Below are 20,022 nucleotides of genomic sequence, written 5' to 3' on the forward strand. Positions count from 1 at the left end.
ATACATTGCACTGTGCTATTGGAATATTGATGATTGCTTGTGTAGAGGGAGCTCCCGGAGGGATAGCATGGTCAGGAAAGTCTTCATGGAAGCAATAGGAAATGGAGGGATTGGGAAAGCAGTGAGGGAAAAAGCAAGAGGGAGGCAGCTTTAGCAATACTCAGAGTGGGCTCAGGGCCTGAGCAGGGTAGGGCACAGAGAAAACCAGGATGTGGCTGGGGCAGGAGCAGTCAGTGTGTGGGACAGCCTAGCAGGAAGGGGCTGACAGACTGCCCGTGGGGAAGGCCATTGTGACAGTCTAGATGAGAGGTGAGAAAGGCTTGTGCAGGCGAGGCTGGCTGGAAATGAAGGTGAGCGTGAAGAGCCAGACCTCACAAAGGAGGCCTTGCCAGGGCTGCCTTTCCAGAACCAGATGTATAGGATTGAGGAGCCAGGGCTGGGTTTCAGAAAGGACTGAGAGGAAGTTAGCAGTTCTTTGACTTATTCACAAATAATGATTAAGAACCTGTTAAATGATACGTACTGTTGTAAACATGGGGCCATCGCAGTGAACAAGATCGTGAAACTATGTCTTCGAAAACATGTTTTCTATAAGGTTCTACCAAGGAATCTCTCTTAGAACTGTGAAGGCAAGTGCTTCCTAGGAAATGGGTTCTGCGCTTCCTCAGAGCTGTGTCCCAGAATCAGTCATAGCCAGTTCTCCCACAAAACGTGCTGTTCACTTTGGCTACTTACACCTTCTGCTGTGGCATACATCATACCCTCAGCATTACCCATTAACATCTGTTTATTTACATGGAGGTCTTATTGTCAGTGAGATGTCAGCAGTGGTGCACATTAGGGAAACAGAGGGCTTGGTGGTTATACATAAATAATTAAAAGCTGGAGACAGTGCCGGTGTCATGTCTGTGACTCAATACAAGTTCAAGTTCAAACTCCGTAGTGGTATTCAAGTGGTATGCAAGGCCATGCAAAGCATCCCTTCAGTGTAGCCTCCTCTTCTTCTGTGCCCCTCCCCTTGTCAATACTCCATCATCCTGGAATCTCTTGAGATTCTCTACACATGCCCTGTCCTTCCAGGCTGGTGTGTCCTTGCTCATGCTTTTCCTGGAAAGCCCATCCCTACTTTCTCCTCATATTGAGTTCACAGTCATCCTGTGAACCTCAGCTCAAATCCCATCTCTTCTTGGAAGCCTTTCCAGAAGGAGATGCTCCTTGCTCCATGCTGTAAAGGCCTCTGGTAGCATCTCGCTTGCAGCTCCTTGATGCTCTCTTTCTCATTTTTTAGTTCTTTGTATACCTGTCTTTGTCGTACAATGGACTGCATGCTCCTCAAGGGCTCAGGTCTTATTTTGGTATTTCCAGGTGATTTGTAATAGTGGAGATTCAATGTCATCTTTGTTAAATAAACAGATGGGAGGTGTGGCTTCTGCTAAAGCTGGTGCACCTCACTTGGCCACTGACATTGAAGCTGGTCAACTTATCAGATGGCAGAACTGAGACTAGCAGGGCTCGCTGCCTGCTAGCATCTGAGGGTGAAGATGCTGTATGGCTCTAGAGATGCAAATGTGGGGCCATCCTGACCATGCTCTGACGTTGGTATTCTCTTCTCATGAGTCCTCAGCACAGTTGCTTTGCTCCATCTGTCAAGTGCAAGGAGAGGTAAGTCTGGGGCAAGTCCTGGATGCAAACCCATACTGCTTGGATGGCCTGTGTTTGTGTGTTACTCTTTGTCACTTAAGTCTTTACATTTTGGATCATTCACATTTATCTCAAAGATGGAACTAGAAAGATTCTCTGAAACTTCAGAGTGGGAAGTCTGCATATGACATAATAGCTTAGAAAAATAATATCTGCAAAGAGGTTATATTTTAAAAGGTCAGAGCCTTTTAAGATAACGGATTTAGAGGTCTCCTTTACTTCTTTAAACACACATATTGTTGTTTTTCTATCCATGCAAAAAATGTTTATTAATCTAAGTCCTTCTCCTATTCTTTGGTCTTCTCTTATCCTGAGAATCACCCTGAAGTCAGACAAGGGCTTAGACTCTCTGATCACTGCTTTCAAAAGTCAGGTGCCAGGCTAGGTACTAAGCCCAGGTCAGATTTCAGTACCTCTCCGGGAGATGTTGGTGTTTAGTCAGCACAGGGAGAAAAGCAACCGCACCTTTTCCTTCTTAAAAATTAACTGATCTTTTTTCTAGTGTTTGCAACGTGTTTTTATAGCTATTATCACATTTACTTCTTAAGACTAAGGATGTTTGAAAGAATTATCCCATTTTATAGGGAGAAAATTAAGGCTCAGAAATGGAATGATTCATCTAACATCACTCAGCTATAGTGGTAGAACTGGGACTCAGGCCAATTCTTTTTTTTTTCTTTTTTCTTTTTCACAAACAGCCCCATAGTCCTACTCAAGGCCTGGTGGGCACCACTTTGTGGACCCTGCCTTGAGTTAACAGGTGAGATGTGATTGTAAATTAGATGGAGCGGGTCCTGTGCTCCATTATCAGCACATAAATAAGCCCGAGCACAGAGAAATAACAGTGTGCAAAGCTGTGTGCACAATATTTGCTGCAAAACAGAACTGAATATTAGTATGTAACAGAAGAAGGCTAGTGGTTGAATCAATATTGGCACGCCAGATGATGGACGCCAAGCAACTATCAAAAATGATATGGGACAACATTAAATGATAATGAAAGACAGTCACAAATGGACCCTTTGTACAACATCAGAGCATGCTGCAAAAGAAGCCAAACCCACCCACCTACTGGCACAAGGCCTAAAAAAAAAAAAACCCCAAAACCAAAACCAATGCTGGAATAGAAAACATCCAAGTACTAAGAGTGATGTTATTTAACAACTTCTTGAGTTGTTTATAAAGAAGCTTAGGACAATGCCCAACATGTTACAAATATTTAATTCCTTCATCCAAGTATTTACTCTAAGTAATGAGTAAATGAGATAATTATGAATGTTCTTTAATATCATGTAATAGGAATTTTTCCTTGCTGTGACCACTGTTTTAGCATTATCTGTGATAGCTATTTAATATTTTATTACATGAGTGGCCAATGACTTACTCAACCATTTCTCCATTGTTGGACACAGATTTTTGAACAAAATCATCTAAAATGTTCCCAAGTATAAGTTGACTTTTAAACTAGTGATTCTAAGTCTTCTGGAGTCTTGCAACTCTTTGTGAATCTCATGAAATAGACTTTGCCCCAAAATTTTTTTTAAAAAAAGGCACTGCGTAAGAATGAGTGTAAAACGCCCACAAGCATTTTCAGTGGGTCGGGACCCCTTCACACCCCTAGGCCAATTCTTTTGACTAGTATTTAGTGTCCCTTCTGGCGGGACCGAAATCTACCTGTGATTCCATCCAACACTCCTTTGATCACTTACTTTCTACCTTCTGCCTTTTTGTATACATCCATCTTGTATCCTTTATCACAGTTGGCTGTCAGCTAGCCTCTGGCAAGGCGACAATGACTGAAAATAGCTTATGGGGTGACACTGCCCAGAGCGATTTCATGTTCCCCCAAGAATTAACAAAACAGAAGCTTACATGAGGGAGTTTGGGTTTGGTGACAGATCCAATGTGGAGATGCCTGGGTGTCCAAGGGGTCTTCTTGGTGTTCTTAATGAGAACCGCATAAGCAAGCGTGTATTTTCCTTGGTCTGAACCCCCTGTGGGGATGGCACAAAAGCAAAGAAAGGAGGGGGAGCTGAATGGGTGCCATGTTTCATAATGTGAACAGTTTCACACTATGGGTCTCAGGAGGTCCTGGGGTGTGAGACCCTGGTCCCCCAGGCCAGGTGGCGTGCAGGCTCAGCTAATGCAGAAGTACAGCCTGGCTTTCATAGACTTTTCTGTATTCTCTCAACCACTTGGATGAGGCCAGAGAAAAAAAACAACAACCTGTTTCTTTATTAATGATGCTTTCTGCAGATAGATTAAGCACTGATTAAAGGCAGATGCTTCCAAAGTATAAATGTAAGTACCATCTCAGTCACTTCTCCGGTTACAGGGTTTCCTCCACGATTCTTTAAAATCACTTTGGCTCTCTTCCCATTTGCCTTCCTCCACGCTCTCCACCCAGCTTCTGAGCTGCTCCTCCCAAAAGGGCTCCGACTGCCAGCAGCAGGAGCTCAGACTCTGTGGGAGACTTGCTCCGAGGAGAGCGTCCAGAGGTACCACGGACCACACGGCTGCTGTCGGGCAGGTGAGTCCTCTGGGCTGGAGGCAGCCCTGTTCTGCCATCCTTTCAAGGCTGGACTTGCCACTATGGAACTTGCTCTGTATGTTTTGTTTTTGTTTTTAAATCAAGGTGGAATACAGGCCTTTTGTAAACATTTCTCGCTCAAATCAGAGGCAGAGACCAGGTACAAGATATGTGGCTCAGTGACAGGGACCATCAGGTGCTTCTCCTCTTTTCAGATGCTCTGTGGGGGGCATGGGGGCAAGGGAACAGGAGATGGCTGGCTGGCCGGCCTGATAAGGGCTCGCAACACTGGACTTTGTGTCAGGAATTGGGCTTTTCTAGTAAATATGTTCTCAAGTCCTATCTCCATCTGAGGCTATGGTGCAAATCCTCCAATTATTTTTCTGAATTCCCTGTGGCCAATTAACATAGTCAGAAATTAATGTATACTTTTTTTCCCCCGAAGAGCTAGCAAACTGTGGCATTGGTTTTGCACTGAGATCAATTGTGTTAAAGTCTGTTAATGTTCATTTGCTTTCCGATTTTCTTATGTGATCTATGCAAGAGGAAAGGGATATTAGTTTTCACAACCCATATTAATGAACATGGTTTATGTGTCACCAAAGTTAAGAACTTGTTGTTCAGACCACCACCTGAAATGGACCAAGGGGCATCCTAGGGTGTAGCTACCATTGGGCTGTCTGGCTTGGAAGGATGGTTAGGGTGTCATGGTAGGGCCAGAGGAATGCCTATGGGAGTGACATATGATTGGGAGGTGGCAGTGAGGCTGATGTCTGGGGAAGCATGTCGCACACAGTGAGGGAGCCATAGACCCAGCCCAGCTGGAAGCTGTGCGGCTTTCTCTTTCTGACTTCATTCTCTCACTTCCTTGGGATGTCTTAGCTTTGAGTATGAAGAACTAGACAGGTAGGTGGGTTGAGTGGTGGTAACTTGGGATTGAAATTCTTTAGCAGTTACATATGTGATCATAGGCAAGTATCTCAATTTCTCTAAGCCCTAATGTTTTATTTGGTAAAATGTGGATGATGTAATAATATTGACCATGTATTCTTGGGAAATTATGAGAGATAATCCATTTAGAGCACTTGACACGGGCTTAACTTATAGCTTATAGCTCTTGGTAACCTCAGTGTGGACCTTTGGTATTTCAGGTTGTGTGGACCAGATCCCTGTCAAAATGTTCTGGGCGTGTAGTTACAAACCTTTGGTGACTTCCCCAGGGACTTCGCTTACTGGTTATGGAAAAGTGTGAGGATCAGGTTGTCCAGTTTTGCTCCTCACCGAGCGAGAAAGCTACAGAGAAACACTAGTCAAGGAAGGTATAAGGTGAAAACCTCTGTCTCTCAAGAGAAGGTCACAAATAATTCATCTTAATTTCAAATGAACATTAAATGATACTTATCATTGTAGAAATGTTTGTGATAATGCGTTAATTGAAAAGTTCATGACATAAAATTGCGCATGCATGGCAATGTACATATGTAACTATGTACAAGAGGAAATATACCAAGATGTTAAAACCTCTGTGTGTTGGGTGGCTTTGGCTTCTGGGTGATCATTTCCTTTTCTGTTTTCTAAATTTTATTTAATGGATGACTCTGCTAGGGCACTGGCAGGAAACAGATGGCACATGGAAACTGGACATTTTGAGGATATTTTATTAAAGGGACATTTTACAAAGATATGGGCAGAGGTCCAACAGAAACAAGTGAGGGTGCAGTTCTCAAGTGTGGTGAGAGTGGGTGTCATTACACCCTACATCGGAAGGAGCAAAGGGAAGGAGGTGTGACATGACTGGAGAGAGAGCTGTGTGGAGAGGCCACCTGACAGGAAATGTGGCCCATGGCCACCATCAAGGAGAAAGTTGGGGAGGAAAACCCTGACCTCACTCTCTACCATTCTCTGGGTCTGTTGCTGGTGCCTCCCATTGGCCAAACTCAACTGGAAGGCAGAGTTCAAGGGACCCCAATGCGGGGTTCATATAGACCAGCTTCACGGGCACTGAGCAGGGTGGATAAGGATGGGGAGAGAGCTGTAGGGCAAACGGAAAAAGTCCCGTACAGTGAGGTTATGTCACTTTTATAATTGTGGGGAAAGTCATAAATAAGAAACCAAAAGCCCTTTCCTACCCTCAGTGCTTTCACACATGCATACACTTTCCTTTCTCCTCCCCGCTCAATGACTTTTGATTCTTCATAACCACGCGCTCTGGGCTCCCACAGTACCCAATGCTTCCCCTAGTGCAGCCATACTCTGTGTGGTTTCATCTGCTGGCCTTGATTTACCTGATTCCCCACATCACTCTAAGAGTCTTGAGGACTAAAATGTGTATTATTATCACTTTGCAACCCCAGCACCTAACACGTGAAGGAATGAATGCTTAGAATTCTGATCTAAATATTTCTATGAAGCTTATAGATTTAAAGTAAGGCCTAGAGCTACCTAATGTGAACTGCAAGTCAGTTCCTGAGGAATGTAGGCTCTCTGCTTAGGGAAGTGAGGCCTTGGCCCTCTTTCCTAGGGGAGCATTTGTCTTGCAGCGCCGCAGCATGGTCCTTCCCGTCTCTCTGATTTCCTACGTTAAATCATAATTCATATGTCGTCGGCCTCCTGATTTAGGATGACAAGTTGAGATTATGCTTCCTTCCTTTGTGACTCAAGGAGATTTCGAGCCTGTCACTGTACCTGACATTTTGACTCAGAGAATGTTTTGAGCCCTTGAAGGATTTTTACATTCCTTTGCACTCCGATAAAAGTAACACATACATGCACGTACATCAAATAGCTCAGAACGAAAATATATTGGGAAGGATCTAACATGAAAGATAAAATGTCTCCATCTTTACCTATATACTCAGTCCCACTTTTAACCATTTCAGTTTTTCAGTCTTCTAACCACACTTAACCTCAACCGTAACCCTAACCCTAACCCTAGTTATACTTCTGTGTCTTGATTTATCAAGTTTAACTAGAAGTTATTGAATCGCCCCTATGTGAGATGAGGGATTTAGCTTACTGACATTAATCCTTCTGCTGTCCTCATGACCCTTTCCATTTTTGTTACTTACATTTTAAGTTTGGTTTTGCCGTGATTATCTGCACAATTTGAAGGGATAGACTTATACGTATATTCCTTGATCCATCAGCCTTCCTTAGAATGCCTTGACTGTCCAAGTGTTTGGGATGAGGAACTTGGTGCCTTCGAGGTTCCCTTTGTCTTTTTTCTCCAACTCTAGCTTGCAACAAAATTTTATAGCATTTGTCACATTTGAATTCTATTCTGTAACGGTAATGAATTCTGCTTTATCTATAGGATGATTGTTAAAATTAAAACCTAACATAAAACTTTTATGACACAATAATTTTGTAGCTACTAGTCTTTAAAACCAAGTACCATATTTGGACCCATAGAGAAAGGGACAGACTCTGATATCATTAACCTATTGCTGCATGGAGAACGTTCTAAGTGTCAAGGTCAAGTGGACTCTTTTTTTTCCTATTCTTATATTGTGTCAGCTACTTAAGTCATTTAGTTGGCTTCATATGTAAAACATGACTTTCTGAAGAATGAATTGTTCTGATGGAATTTCTAATTACCATTTTTTTTTTTTTACCTATCAAGAAACCAGTTTCTTAGTCATATTCTTTGGTATAGAGAATTTACCTTATTCTTGAGGGTTTTTTTGAGGGCACCCTGACTTCTAATTCTAGTTGAATCAATTGCTGGTTAAGCCAATAGAAATGCAGTCACCCTAGAAGTTTTTTTATTGCACTCTTGGGTTAGGTACACTGTGTCTTGGATTCCATGCATCCTCCATTTTTTTGGATTCTCTCCATAGTTTGGGAGCATACACTTAAATAATTATTTCTGTAAAGAGTCATTTAGTGTCTTAAAAATTTGCCTTCATACTCGATTATTAGTAAGTCTTGGAAAATAATTACACTTAGCCAATTTGATTCTTCAGCCAATTTTCCATGCAATGCAATCTATTTTCTGTACAGAAAAATTTCCAAATTAAGTATTTTGGGTATAAATTTCATAATGAAAATTTGAATCACCCCCAATTTTACCAATTATAGTATGTTCCATATTTATTTTTTATTAATTTAGTTAATTTTGCATGTGCAACCTCTATTTCCACAGCCCAATTTTCCTTTTATTAAAAATAGTCGATTCTTTCATCCATTTTTTTCAGTTGATAAGAAAATTTTACTGCATGTGATTTTATTTTGTCAGATTTGAGTTGACAATTTTTATAAAGTCCCTTTTTCCTGGGTCAATGTTTGCCATTTTCAATGTTACCTTCAAGATGTGGTTCTTCAGTTATTTCATCATCTGTAACAAACTTTAATATGTGCACTTTCAGGGGTTGTCAGTTTTATTTTGTGTTATTTCTATCAAATCTCTTTTCCTCAAAATCCCAGGCAAAATATTCCCGGGGTCAGAACAGCAGGGGCAGAGTGTCCAGTTTCTTTTTTAATAGTCTCACTATTATGGCAGCAGCCTTCCACTGGATTCCTTGCTGTAAGTCAGCATAAGGTCCAGTTTTTGCATCCAAGGTCTTTCTCAGCTCATCCATTTTATAGAATCAACTAACATCCATGTGCAGTTGACTTCATGCAAAAGACTTCATCCCCATCTTAAATGTCTTTCTTGAGCTCTAGAGCCAAATACCACAGAGCCTTATTATATGCCCACTTCATTTATACAAATTCGGCTATGCATGTTTATGAGAGACAGAAGGGTGGAATGGAAGGGAAGAGGAATGGAGAGGATGGGAGGAGAGACAGAGTAATTTAAGTAGTACGGCCAGTTGCATCATCCAGGTACATCCATGAAGACCTCAACCCTGAATGAAGAGGACAGAATGCAGTGAATCTACAATTCCGCATTTCATTTCAGTTGACATAGAGCTCACACGTTGTGAATATCGCATCACCCTTCGTGGGTTTAAAGACACACACCTTGCCTGCATTATGTCCCTTAGACACAATCCAACTACTTTGGGGATTAACTGGAGAAAGAGTGATGGGCTCTGGCACTAGGAGAAAAGCAGGCTGTGTTGAGTTTGTTGACCAATGAGTTGGGATGCCTCTTCAATATGATGCCATCCTGAGGGATTGTCAAGAGAAGTTTTGACAATGTTTTTGTTTGTGTGTTTTTCTTTCTTACGTGCTGTTTTCAGAGCCTAGTGTGTGTGAGTTGTGATTCCTCCATCTTTAAGTGCCCCCTGGTTCTCTCCACTTGCAGGTGCCACGAGCAGCTTCCACTCCATGTGTTTTAAGCAGAATTGATTCCCCCAAACCTTCCTTGTTTCCTAGTGCTCTCTATATGAGTGCGTGCCAGCAGTGCTGACCCAGCTGTCCAAGCCAGGAAATTTGGTTCCTTATTGTCCCTCAAATCCCTCCCTTCCAATGAATCACTTGTCAAGGCTATTTCTTAAACGACTGTCAAGTCCATCCACTGCATTAGGTCATCCTCAGTGGCTGTGATCTGTTGCAATACTTTTCAAGGTCATTCTCTGATTCTAGCCTCCCCATCTCCTTCATCCGCCATCCTAAGCCCTATTCCTTCTCACCGGTTAGAGGGATATTAACAAAAGAAGCAAGCCCGACAGTGTTACTCTGTAATAATAATAATAACAACAACAATAACAACAGCAACCCACTCTTTAGCAGCTCCCCGTTATCCTCAGGGTGAAGTCCCTGGTCTTTACTAAGGATTATAGGACCCCACGTGCTCGTACAATGCTGACTGGAGCCTTATCTGACCATTCCATGCCACAAAATCTCCTTTCCGGGGAGAGAGAGCTTGTTGATGGACACCATATTCTTTCTCACCCAGAGGCCCCTATACACGCTGTTTGCTCCTCCTGCAACATTCTAATGTCCCCTTTGTTCTTGTCTAAGTCCGATATCCCCTTCAGGTCTCAACTAGGAGATTAAAGCATTGGTAGGCCATCCCTGGTTCCCCCAAATTAGTTAGCTGCCTAGCCTATGCACAGACATAGCACCCTCTACTTCTCCCTATAGCAGCATTTGTCTTACTCCATTATAATCTCCTGTCTTTCATCTGTCTTCCCCGTTACCCCAGGCAGGATAGCTGTAGGACCAGGAGGAGGGACTGGCTTATTCCCCATTAGTGCCTAGCACTTTGCCTAGAACACACTGAACCCGTGGTGAATCCTCAGTCTCTTGTTGGAGTCCCTGTCATAGCTCCCTGGACTGGTTTGGGGGACAATCCCAGACTGGCATTCAGTCAGTAAGAAAGGAGAGGATGGCTGACACGGGGAATAAAGGCATTCACCTTGCAGGTTGGTGCTTTTTCTCAGTCTAGTTTGAAGCCTGGGCTATAGAGAAAGTCCTTGTGGAAGAGGCTGCCAGGGATGGGGCTGGGAGAGCTGTGTCATTGCATGTTAGTGATGCTATAAGCTTTGACAAATCCTTTTTGTTTTCTTGGCGTCTTGCTTCTGCGAAGTCTGGGTCTCAGAAGTAAGAGAGCTGGCATAGGATCATAGGTGTTCATACAAATATTCATTCCTGTGTTCGTGGGTCTTTTGTATCTATCCCATCATACTTGAAGAACTTTGTTGGGCCAGCTGGGTGGGAGTGCAGTGCTCCTAACGCCGAGGTTGCCGGTTCGATTCCTACATGGGCCAGTGAGCTGCGCCCTCTACAGCTAAGATTGTGAACAACAGCTCTCCCTAGAGCTGGGCTGCCATGAGCAGCCCGAGGTTGGCGTGGGCTGCTGTGAGCCGCAGTGGGCTGCTGAGTGCTGCCATGGGCTACCGTGTGCCACCGTGAACGGCTGGTGGCCAGCGTGAGTGGCCGGCAGCTGGTGAGAGCTGCCGTGAGCTGCTGTGAGCGGCAGACCAATGACAGGCAACCGAGTGCCTCAGCCAGGGGAGCGCAAGGCTCATAATACCAGCATGGGCCAGGGAGCTGTGCCCTACACAACTAGACTGAGAAACAACGGCTTGAACCGGAGTGGGGGGTTGAGAAGTAGAAGAATGCGGGGGGGGGGGGGGGAAGAAGAACTTTGCTGACCAAATGTGAGAAAAGACCCATGCACTTAGTTTTGATTTTGCAACCCATAGATACGGGCCACTCGATTCCCTGCTCCTTCCTTTTCTATTCACACTGTGGTCACTTATCTACCATGTGCAGGCCTCACTTCAGTAGTTCATCTGGTTCCATTGTCTTGCTCCATGCTTGGGTCTTAATTTTAGAGACTGGGCTTCTGCCTCTTGTTCCTGATTTCAACTTCCCACCTATCCCCAGATCCTCCAGAACGGACGCCCTGCTTTAGTCTTGACTGTGCCCAAAGTTCCTAATACATTCACAGTGGTGGCCATTTCTGACCTGTCCCATAACCAGTACGCTCCCAAGGGCCCTCACCTCAGTCTGAACTCTTGTGGAGCCCCATGACATCGTCCTTGGAGAGTGGAATCCCATGTCAGGCTGTGTGATTTCTACCTCCCGGAACTCTCTGAGGATCTGTTCCTTGTCTCTGTCCCGAGGGTGAAGATGGATGACTGGTACTACCCAGTGATCTTCCCAGATTCGCGGAATTTCCGCCCCTTCACTTCTGACTCTCTGGCTGCAATTGAGAAGCGGATTGCCATCGAAAAGGAGAAGAAGAAGCTCAAAGACGGGACAGCAGCAGAACCCCAACTTCGACCTCAGCTTGACCTAAAGGCCTCCAGGAAGTTACCCAAGCTCTATGGTGATATTCCCCGGGAGCTGGTAGCGAAGCCCCTGGAAGACTTGGACCCATTCTACAGAAATCATAAGGTAGTCCCATAGGGTGACTGGGGTGTTCTAACCATGCAGTTATAACTGGTGTTATAAGGCTCTCCAAAAACCCATCTTGGGGTTTGCAGAGGGCAGGCTGTACTATTCCTTTGTATTCCTGAGAACCCCTTTCTGTCCTCATTTTCTCTCTATAATGCATGTCATGAAGAAAGACGTGACGAGTAGGAGCAGCAGAAAGGTTAAAAGGAGAACAGAGAGAACATAAAATGGTGTCAGGAAATAGGACTGAACTAGCAGTCAGAAATATTGGATGTAGGCCATTTCAAATGATTGGCTTTATGACTTAGGGTAAATCACTTCACTAATCCTCGTTTTTCTAATCTGTAAAATGGGAGGAATGCCTGGTTTCCCTACCTTACAACATAGACATGCTATGGAAGTACTTTATAAACTGTAAAGCATTGTACTGATATGAAGGAGTAATACTGCTCTCCAGAAACATCCAGTTCAGCAACAAGAGTTTACCTTGAAACAGAGTTTACCTCTAAAAAGCCTCAGGAAGTAGGCTTTTTAGGCTATTTTAGACTTACGACAGTCAAAGCCAACACTTGACACATAATCAGAGCTCAATAAACAAAGTCTAAGAATATGGTAATCAAGTGGGCACATGCAAATTATATGTAAATCCCATGCCAATATTGTGATAGGTTTGTTGTTTCATCTACCTAAATATAGCTCTTGCAGGGAAATTCCAATAACAGTTCCTTAAAGGAGCCTCTGAGTGAGGCAATATGAGCTCTGGGTTCCCCTGATGGCTGTTTGAAAGCCTGGGGCAGTGAGGACAGTTATCCCCTTTCAGGAAAGGCTAAGAAGACCTTGCCACCATCATCTTACTGTGTGATCCAGCAGAGAATGGAAAACCCACCTCACCAGACTGAGATCAGGGAGGAAGGAGGCTGGGGGGTCTGGGAAAGGTCCTAGAAAACATGGGAGGATGAGAGCATCTTTTGCTGGCAACCATGAGAAATTGAGCTCTCCAAAGAAAGACTACCTGGTTTGTATGTCTTTGAATTGACTTAGGGTTACCAGGCAAAGTGGGGACCATGTGTATAGAGGAAAATAAGGTATGAGTGGGAAGGAGAAGAAAGGAGAAGAGAGAAGAAGGTGCAAAAATACTCTGGTATTTCTCCTTCTCCTATGCCCCAGAATTCCAGGGGCTTCTTGGAGGCAGAGTTGTTGAATGTGAGCTACCTGCTGAAGGCCTCCTCAAGGCTGGATAGGAGACCCAGCAGGTAGCAGCTTGGTGTGTTGTGGACAGTCCTGGGAGGATGGGCTCTGTTCCAGCCTGGGTGGATGTTCTAGAACCATCTCTTCTCAGCCTGGATTGTCCCTTCAAATCAGAAGACATGATACTTGTTTAGAACTCTGCACACCCATGATCAGTGCTCTCAACAGTCATGTGAGGTATGTATGGTAACCGTTAACACTCCACCTTGCAGACGAGGAAACCGTAGACTAGATAAGGAAGTAGTTTATGCCAGGTCAAACAACTAGTCAGGGATGGAGCTGGGACTCAAACCCAAAGGCTCTTTCTATAGTCGCATGGCACTTCTTCTCTTTAGAAACTTCCATTTTGAAGAGCTGCAGAGAAAAGGGTGGAGATGTGTCAGCAAGCAGACAGAAAGAGCTGGTACCTATCATTTTAATCATTAAAACCCTGGCAAGTGTAGTTAAATACACCATTAGTTGAAATATTTAAAGCAGTCAGAGGAGGCATTAATAAAATATCAAAATCAAAGGGCATAGAAACAGAGCCACGTCATGCCACCTATTAATTTGGAGTGACCCACCTCAAGGAGAGTTTTGCTCTGTGCCCTAATATTGTCTTTCTATCCAAAGAAAGGGCACAGAATTCCCAGAGTGGATCTTGGGCTCCCGAACTCATAGCTTTTAAAGAACCCTGTGGCTTGTTTAATTTTGTTATGGAAGCAATGGAAAATACCCCATCCACGGGTTTCCCTGCAGCCAGGTGGTCAGCAGACAGGTAAGTTCCAGCACCGCAGGGAAGGAAGGTTGATGGTTGGCAGTGGCTGAAGTTCTGGTACTTCAGCCAAGGCGGCACCTGCACTGTTGTCTTGGGCCTTGGTGACAAGGCCTGTCTTTCCTGTCTGAGAACCTTCTGGATTACTTGTCAAATAGTACTTTTTGCAAATCTGAAAGGAACAGTTGCATAGGGAGACAGGAATGACCCTCGTTCTGTGAAGGCTTTTGTAACTAACAGCCTTAAGGACACATAAAGGGACAGCTAGAGTACAGTTACATGGAAAGAAGGAGGTCTGGAGGCTGATGTTAGAAGCCTGTGAGTGAAGGTTGTTGTCCAGGCCTGCTTCCTTCCCAGAGTCCAGGAGGATGTGCTAAGAGGAAATGGGCACTCGTTCAGTGTTCTTCAATGGAGCACAGCTGGGTACTATGGAGGGGACAGTGCACCATTTGGCAGTTTGTTCCAGTGGAGGCTGCAGTCATTGTGACAGACAACGAAAAGCACCCGCAGGCCTTTCCAGATGCTTCTGTAGGCCCTCCCCTGCCAGTTGAAAACCACAGGCAGATTTGTCCCTATGTCCAGGGGGGAATGGAAGAGCAAGTCTGGGAACCTTGATGACTTTTTAATTGAAGATCCTCAGGGTTAGAATTGATTGACAGGCTATCTCATGTAGAACTGCTCAAGCATAACATTATGGACTGTCTCGGTCCCTGACTATTTGAAGATTCATTACAAATTTTAAGTAGTAATCACAACAGTTTAAAATAATCTGCTGAGTATGAACGTTCAGTTCTACTTCCATCTCTCCAAGTTCTCTTCTATAATAGTTCTTGTCTCCATAGATACATACCACGGCATACAATACGAAGAGCTTTGCTTTACTGTTATTATTATTTCAGTTATTATTCTTCATCCCTGTTTTCTTTATTTTCAGGACCCATGTGTTCCATCTCTGAGGCTTCGAGAATATTCCACTGGGTGAACAGTCCACATCCCAGCACTTATCTTGGGCCTCTGAGTGAGACCCAGGCTTCCAGAGTCACAGTATTGGCTGGTCAGAAAGTACCTCGGGCTTCAGAGGGAAAACTCTCCAATCAGAAGCTGTAGTTATCGTAATAAGCCAAGCTGCACCTCAATCCGTGGTTCCACTGAATTTTCTCTAAATGCACTCATGATAAATACTGTTTTGTCACTGCATGTAATTCCTATTGTGTTTGGTCTTTTGCAGACATTTATGGTGTTGAACAAAAAGAGAACAATCTACCGCTTCAGTGCCAAGCGTGCCTTGTTCATTTTGGGGCCTTTCAATTCAATCCGAAGTTTAGCCATTAGGATCTCAGTCCATTCATATCCTTTTGTTGCATCTTTTACTAAGTTCAGATCATGTGAAGAGTTTACGAGCTGAGCCTCAGGGTGTTCACATATCCATTGAGTGGAAACGGCTCATTATTTCAACAAATACTGGCTGAGTGCCTCCTGCTCCATGGCAGGGTCGTGCTAGTGCAGGATGTGGACACAGCGTGAGCCCTGCTCTGGGAGCCTGTGGCCTCAGAATGAGCCGGGTCAAAGGGGCGTGACTTCCTTAGTGAGATGGGCAGTTTGGAAATGGTAGTATGAAGAGGTGCCGCTGTGCTTTGGGGCCATCAGGGATGGCTTCCTGGAGAAAGGAACAACTCAGTGGAGACTGCAACAAAGGTTGTAAACTGTCAACCTGTGTACTGTATTTAGCCGATAAATGCTTTGTGTTCGTGTGTTTAAAACTCTTCAGAAACACTCGCTAATGTTGAAAGTCCAGGTTTCCAGCTTCTTCTGAAAAATGGAACCTGTCAAGGCTTGGCCCGCGCTCGTACCTGGCAAATCAGTGCAGTGAGAAACCACTGCCTCTTAGAGGATCAGTGCAGGCTCTGTCTTGCCACATCTCCACGCCTCCCTGAGACCCAACATCAGCCTCCTTCTCCCAGTTATGTGGCTTGCCAGGCTCTTAGGACTTTGAGTTTGCAACCTCAGGCTTAACAGAGAAAGACAGGAATCATTGAGCACTTCTGATACGTGCAGTGGGGGTGCAGTGGGGGGTGGTGAGACACTAGGCAGTTTTAGACTGGGGGGGTGAAAAAGACATTTGGTAGACATAATGGAATATGGAGGAGAAGGGGAAGGAATAACTATTTAGGTTGTATTCCCTAGAAGCAGAGACTGAGATGGGGATTTTCATTTAAGTGATTGAGTAGAGAAGTGCTCTCCGTAGAAGGAAGAAGGGAAACAGGACGGAGCCAAAGGAGGAGGCAAGCAAGGACGGGGTCTGAGTCAGCCTGAGCCTACAGGGAGCTGCCCTGCCTGGAAGCAAGGGACCCACTGTTTGTAAGTGTCAGTCAGTAAAACATGGAAGGGAGCTGTAACCCTCTAGGAGAGGCGTCTGCCATTCAGCCGAGGACAGTTCTTCAGGGAAGGGGACCGCTGTGAGCTGTTCTCAGCCAACACTGAGACGGGTGCACCTGCAGAGAAGGGGACCTGGAGGCCCCCCGCAGCCCTTTTGCTCCAGTCAGTAATGACACGTGCCCTCCTGCAGTGTACCTGCCTTAACGGATGCCGATCACATTGTTTACCATGTTCATCATTTGCACTGTCGTCATCAACTGTGTGTTCATGGCCTCAACTCATGGGAAGGGGTCCCTCGGTTTATACATCGACAATGCTGAGTAAGTGTGTGTCCCAAGGTTTTAAACAAATATACCTGGAAGAACGATAACTAATCAGAGTTTAGATATACAGAGAAAGAAAAAGTCACCTGTCATCCCAGTTCCCCAACACAAATGCTGGCAGAGTCAACTTTGTTTTTGTGTATATATATATTTTACAGTTGTCCTTAAAGGTCTTTTAAAATTATATTGGTAATTAACAGCACACAGACAAATTGTATGTCTAGCTCTTAAGTGACTTTCTTTCTGCTTACATAGGCTTTATAGGAATTGTTTGTTGGCTGGATGATATTTTATCAGGTGAATAAACCATAATTTATTTAACTATTCTAGTGATTTTACTACTGTAAATCGCATTGCCACAAGCATCTTTTTGTATCAAGCTACTTTTTCAAAATGATTACTTTCTTAGGATAGAGTCTTAGAAATGGGTTTACTAAGTCAAAAAGTACATTTGAATGCTTTTAAAAATATATATATCAACAAGCTGTTTTCCAAAGAGTTTGTAGCAATTTACTCTGCCATCAGCAGTATATTCTGATAACCAGTTGTACTAAGTTCTTGCCAGTATTACATTTTTTTCTTCTTTAACTTATGGAATTAAAGATATTTGCATTTCCTTAATTTCCAGATGGGTTGAGCTTTTTTTCTATCTTTATTTGTGAATTGTGCATTTTTCCATTTTTGCCTATGCTTCATTTTTGTTTTCTTCCTGGTCAGTTTGAGTGAGTTCTTTGGACAATTAAAATATTAACTTTTTGTAATTTTTAATTGGTTATTCAGAGATACAAGTTAATTTAGAATGATCTATATTTTGATAAATATTCTCTTATGTGTTGTCCTAGTTTTAGTCTTTCAGGAATATATTCAATGGTACATTGAATTTATCTCATGTTATTTAATGTGAGACCATTTCCTTCTATCACACGTTTAGCTATGTGATGGAGACCACCACAATCAACATACGGAACATTCCAACCACCCCCAAAAGTTTCCTCATGCCTCTTTGCAGTCAATCCCCTGCCTACCACTCCCCACCCCACACAAATACTGATCTGCTTTTGATCACTCTAGTGTTGCCTTTCCTAGAATTTTGCATAAATGGAATAATATGGCATGTATGATAACATACTTTGCTGTCTGGCTTCTTCCACTTACTGTAATGCTTTGAGATGCTTCATCCTATTGTATGAAGCACTAGCTTTCCCCCTCTTTTTTTGCTGAGTTGTGTTCTATTGTATGAGTGTACCACAATTGGTTTTCTCATTCTTTTTTTTTTTTTTTAATTTTATTTTATTAAATTTATTGGGGTGACAATTGTTAGTAAAATTACATAGATTTCAGGTGTACAATTCTGTATTACATCATCTATAAATCCCATGGTTTTCTCATTCTGTTGGTGGACATTTGCGTTGTTTCCAGGTTGTTGTTGGTTTTTTTGTTTTTGTTTTTGGCTATTATAATTAAAGTTGTCATGAACATTTCTGTATGAAAGCCTTTTTTTAAGGAGATTTTGCATTTTCCTTGGATAAATACCTAGTAGTGGAATTGCTGGGTCATATGATAAGTATATGAGTAACTTTGTAAGAAGCTGCCAGACTTTTCCAAACTGGCTGCACTGTTGTACATTCCTGCCAGTAGTGTGTGGAAGTTTTGATTTGCTCCATATTAATTTGCTCCTTCAATTTACTTTAGTTCGATTTCAATTTGCTCCTCTATTTCTAGCTTCTTAAGGTAGAAACTTAAATAGTTGGTTTTAGATCTTTTTTCTTTTCTTGTACAATGGTATAAAGTTATAAATTTCCATCCAAGCATTGCTTTAGCTTCATGCCACAGATTTTGATACATTGGATTTTTATTACCTTTCAGTTCAAAATATGCCCTATTTTTTCTTGCAAATTCTCCTTTGTCCCATGTGTTTAGAAGTGTGTTTTTTAACTGCCAAATATTTCATGTTTTTCTAGTTGTCTTATTGTTATTGATTTCCAATTTAATTCTGTGTGGTCAGAGAATTTACTCTGTAAGATTTCATTCTTCTGAAATCAAGAGAAAATTGTTTTATGGTCTACCTTGAGGAATGTCTCACGTGCACTCGAAAATAATTCTGCAGTTGTTTGGTTTGATATTCTGTAAATAGTTGGTTAGTTAGGGTGGTTGGTAGTGTCATTTACATCTTTCACACCTTTACTTCTTCTATTAATACTTCTATGAATTAGTGAAGAGTGGCTTGAAATCTCCTTCTATGATTGTGGATTTGTCCATTCTCCCTGTCTTTTCACCAAATTTTGCTTTATGTATTTTGAAGCACTAGTATTAGGTACATGAACATTTATGATTATTACATTTTCCTGATGTATGCATTCTTTCATCTTTATGAAATGTCCTTTTTCTCTTTGTTTTGTACTCCTTTTAATATTCGTTTTGTCTGATATTAACATGGTTACTTCAGCTTGCTTTTGATCATTGTTTGCATTGTGTATCTTTTCCATCCTTTTACTCGCAACCTTTTCGTGTTTTTGAATTTTTACTGTATCTCTTGTAAAAAGCATATAGTTGGTTTTTGTTTTGTATGTGGTCTATCAATCCAATCTTTGCCTTTTGTTGGAATGTTTAGTTCACTTGCATTTAATGTGATTTTGGATATGCTTGAATTTAGGTTTGCTGTTTTTCTCTTGGTTTTGTATTGATCTCATCTTTTTTTTTCTCCTTTGGCTCTTGTGTTTCTTGGTCCTCCTTTCCTGTCTTCGTTTGTGTTAATCAGGTATGTTTAGTATTTCATTGGAATCCTCTACTGCCTTTTTAGCTTTACTTCTTTGCATGATTTTTTAGTGGTTGTGCCCTCTCTGTTGCTGGGTGGGCCCTGGGATCTGGTTAAGGCCAGCCAGCTCAGGGGCTATGCCTTGGAGTAGGGAGGCATGGACACGCCTGGGAATGGAAACCATCGTGGCAGTGGCACTGGGGAAAATGTCTCCCCTTTGGAGAGTTGGCTGTTCCATGTGAGGAACTGAATTAGAGCACAGAGGCTGCTGCTCATTGTGTACAGCAGCCTCCCTGGAAGCCTTTGCGGTCAAAAGAGTGGGACCCGTGGAGGAGACAGTTCCAGGAGGTGGCATTGCCCCCATAGCAGTGGTTTGCCCTGCCCAGCACTTCTGGTAAGATGTAATGAGTCCTCTCTTCCCATTAACTGGAAGCAGTGGTCCAACTGGAAGCTAATTTGCTCAAGGCCATTTTCACTACTAAAAGAGCCATAAGGCAGAGATATGAAAACACCCTTGTCTAGGCTTTATGGAATCAGAGAG

At 43.0% G+C, this 20,022-nt stretch overlaps 1 protein-coding gene across 1 annotated transcript in view; it reads left to right on the top strand.

Moving 5' to 3' along the window:
* Nucleotides 1-4,069: 4,069 nt before the first annotated feature.
* Nucleotides 4,070-20,022, top strand: part of SCN11A (sodium voltage-gated channel alpha subunit 11) — a 74,461-nt gene continuing 58,508 nt past the window's right edge. Inside the window, exons 1-4 of the mRNA XM_074312879.1 lie at nucleotides 4,070-4,231; nucleotides 11,752-12,025; nucleotides 15,256-15,374; nucleotides 16,622-16,723. Of these exons, the coding sequence (XP_074168980.1) occupies nucleotides 11,759-12,025; nucleotides 15,256-15,374; nucleotides 16,622-16,723 (488 nt within the window). The 5' untranslated portion in view covers nucleotides 4,070-4,231; nucleotides 11,752-11,758. The remainder of the gene's footprint in view (nucleotides 4,232-11,751; nucleotides 12,026-15,255; nucleotides 15,375-16,621; nucleotides 16,724-20,022) is intronic.

This window comes from Rhinolophus sinicus, linkage group LG10 (assembly GCF_036562045.2).
Source record: "Rhinolophus sinicus isolate RSC01 linkage group LG10, ASM3656204v1, whole genome shotgun sequence".
NCBI classification, from domain to species: Eukaryota; Metazoa; Chordata; class Mammalia; order Chiroptera; family Rhinolophidae; genus Rhinolophus; species Rhinolophus sinicus.